Genomic DNA, 3,192 nt, shown 5'->3' with positions numbered 1-3,192 from the left:
ACTTTTTCACTGGAGGAAGTGTTATTATGGATTATGGACTCAATGTATTTTAGTTAAAAGCGTCTTAATGCTGGATTTGTTTCAGCTTTTGTCTTCTCCAGATGTTAACTGATGGACTGGAGTGCTGTGGATTACCTGTGATGTTTTTATCAGCTCTCATTCTGACGGCACCCATTCACTTGCAGTGAGACACTGATGCAATGCTACATTTCTCCAAACCTGACGAAGAAACAAACTCGGATGCAGATTTTCATTTGTGAGTGAACTATTCCTGTAATCATTATTCGGCTGTTATGAATATGAATCTGTAAGTGTCAGTGAGCAGTGGAAAGCTGGTTTATTGTGAGTGTGTTTATCATGCAACAGTAGATTTCTGATGGTGTGTCTGTGTGTAATTATATCTGATGTGCAGTGGATGTTCTGGCTCAGGCTGTGGAGGTGCTGTCCTGTGCGGTTCGCTCCGATGAAGGGCAGGCTCTGTTCCTGGAGTACCAGGCTCTGCCGGTGGTTCTGGCTCTGCTGAGATCTGCCAGTCCCGCTCTTCTGGCTCCGTCGCTGGATGTGCTGCTGCAGATGAGCTCAGAATCACGTGAGAGACTCTTTCTTCATGAGCGCAGAATATGCTGTTGTGGGATTTCCGCTAAACGGACTCCTAAATATGACCATTGATTGATCATGTGATATGTTCAAATTGGCCGATAATCGGTTTTACCGATATTTTCCCCATATTTACTTGTGTGACTCCGCCCCATCATTTTTAAATTCTTACAAATTAGTACTGTAAAAAATAAATATTATAATTTTGTCTAAAATATTATTGGAAAATATTTAGTTTATATTTCATTACATCCTTGCACCTTTTTCCTACTCACTATTGTAGTGTCCTGTTAGATGTATTATTATTATTAAATAACATTTTATTTATATTTTATCTAAATGTTTATATTTATTTAAATCTTTTCTTATTTTAATCAAATGTTTTTTGTTTATTTGTTTATTTAAATCATTATTCGTTTATTAATTTAAAAAAAAAATCATGCTTCATTTTCTATTTATTCTAAATGTTTTAATTTGTAAAAAGTTGTATTTAACTTATTAAATTTTTATTTATTTAAATTAAATTGTATTATTTTAAACTACTTATTTATTTAAATAATTTTTTTCATTTTATTTATTTTAATCACATTTATATTTATTTATTTGAATCTATTTGTTTCAATATTAATTTATTACTTGTTCAGATCAAATTGTATTGATTTATTTCAGTCATATTTATTTAATCATTTATTCAAATGTATATTTATGTAAATCAAATTTTATTTATTTTAATCAAATTTAATTAATTTTTCTTATTAAATCAAATTTGATTTGTTTATTCATTTTCATTCATTTAATCAAATGTTTTTATGTATTTATTTAAATAAAATTTATTATTATTTTTTTATTTATTTTAATCATTTTTTATTTAATTTTCTGTCAAATTTAGTTAGTTTAAACTTATTTTTTATTATTTATTTATTTTTTACATTTTTCAAACCTTATTATGGGACGCCAGACCCAGTTCCGCCGGTTTATTTAATTTGTGGTTTAATAATGGGTTTAATTAAATTCCCATCACAGTCTGTGTGTGTTTTGGATGCAGCTGTTAGTGTGTGCAGCGTTACCATGGTTACTGTACCCTTTTCAGTCATTGCCTCTGGATGTGGATTATTTTTATGGAGAGGAATTACAGTCAGTCACCTCTAATGGAAATTTCTTGAGTTAGCAGGCCATGGCAGACACATTTGGATTAGAAAAGCAGGGTTTTTATAGATACTTGCAAGTTTTTAATAAGAAAGTAAAAAGTACGATAATGTGTGATGCTAATCTGATCACAGCAGCATTTATTAATGCATATTTAAAAGAAGACAATAAGTGGAATTATTTTGTAATGTTTAGCGTGTAGTTTGTAGCTGGTTTCTTAAAGTGATAGTGCCCCCGATAATCATCTCCATCACGTCGTTCAAAGCCTTCTTTCTTCTGAACGTTGTGTGACTTTTCTTTCTTTTGAAAGAATATCAGCCCAGTCTCAGTTTTAATCTATTTATTTTAGTCAAATTTATTACTTATTTAAATAAAATTGTATTATGTTTTTATCTCTTTTAATCAAATTCATTTTGTTTAAAAAAATTATTAAAATGTTTTTTGATGTAGTTATTTATTATTTAAACTGTATTTATTTTAATTTATTATTTAATTTATTCCGGATAAATTTATTATTTATTTAAATCAGATAAATTCATTTACATTTATTTATATAATTACAATTTAATATATTAATTTTTTATCAATGTATTTATTTCAAACATATTTATTTAAATACAATTTTATGTATTTATTTTTATCAATTTATTTCAATCACATTTATTTAATCAGAATCAGAATCACCTTTATTGCCAAGTACTTTTTTATTCTGTTTATTTAAATCCAATGTTGTTTATTTGTTTTAATATATTTATTTTAATCAAATGTATTTATTTTACTTATTTATTTAAATCAAATTTGATTTATTCATTTTTATTCATTTATTTTTTTATTGATTTTTGTTTAATATATTATTCATTGTAATATTAATAATATTCAAATTTATATAGAAATCCTGTGTTGCATTAATATTAATTAGTTTAATAATTACTATAAATTATTCATTAATATTAATCAGCAATAATTAATATTAGAATTAAAATTAATTTAAGCATTAATATTAATGTTATTGTTTTATTGTAGAAATAATGCCTGTCTTGTTAATGTTATGTTTTGTGTAATGAAATAGAATCAGTATGTTTTCTAAGCTGATATTCCGGCTCTGAATCTCAGACTAACACTTCTCTGTCCAGCAGGAACGCTGTCGGCTTTTCTGGATCAGTGCAGCTCCGAGGATTTCTTCCGCTGCGCCTCGCTGTTCCTCCGTAACCCTCGTCTGGAGCCGCCGCTGCTGGAGAAGATGCTGATGCTGCTGCAGAAGCTCTCCAGCGTCCGGTCAGTCATCTGTGAGCCTCTTTAGCTCAGTTTGGCCTTTCTGAACAGATCTGAGAGCAGTGAGTTCACTGGAACACTCCTATTGGAGCTTCACGTCAGGGATCAGCCGCAGGTCGTGTGTGTGTGAGTGTGTGTGTGTGTGTGAGTGTGTGTGTGTGTGTGTATGTGTGTGTG

At 29.4% G+C, this 3,192-nt stretch overlaps 1 protein-coding gene across 1 annotated transcript in view; it reads left to right on the top strand.

Annotated features, from left to right (window-relative positions):
• ccdc138 (coiled-coil domain containing 138) overlaps window positions 1–3,192 on the top strand; it is a 15,814-nt gene that overhangs the window by 11,043 nt on the left and 1,579 nt on the right. Inside the window, exons 9-10 of the mRNA XM_016553234.1 lie at window positions 413–589; window positions 2,880–3,018. Coding sequence (XP_016408720.1) covers window positions 413–589; window positions 2,880–3,018 — 316 coding nt within the window. The remainder of the gene's footprint in view (window positions 1–412; window positions 590–2,879; window positions 3,019–3,192) is intronic.

Source organism: Sinocyclocheilus rhinocerous, unplaced genomic scaffold (genome assembly GCF_001515625.1).
Source record: "Sinocyclocheilus rhinocerous isolate Xijiao unplaced genomic scaffold, SAMN03320098_v1.1 scaffold3693, whole genome shotgun sequence".
Classification (NCBI taxonomy): domain Eukaryota; kingdom Metazoa; phylum Chordata; class Actinopteri; order Cypriniformes; family Cyprinidae; genus Sinocyclocheilus; species Sinocyclocheilus rhinocerous.
The sequence above is the reverse complement of the archived record's forward strand: the minus strand, read 5'-3'. Positions and strand labels throughout refer to the sequence as shown.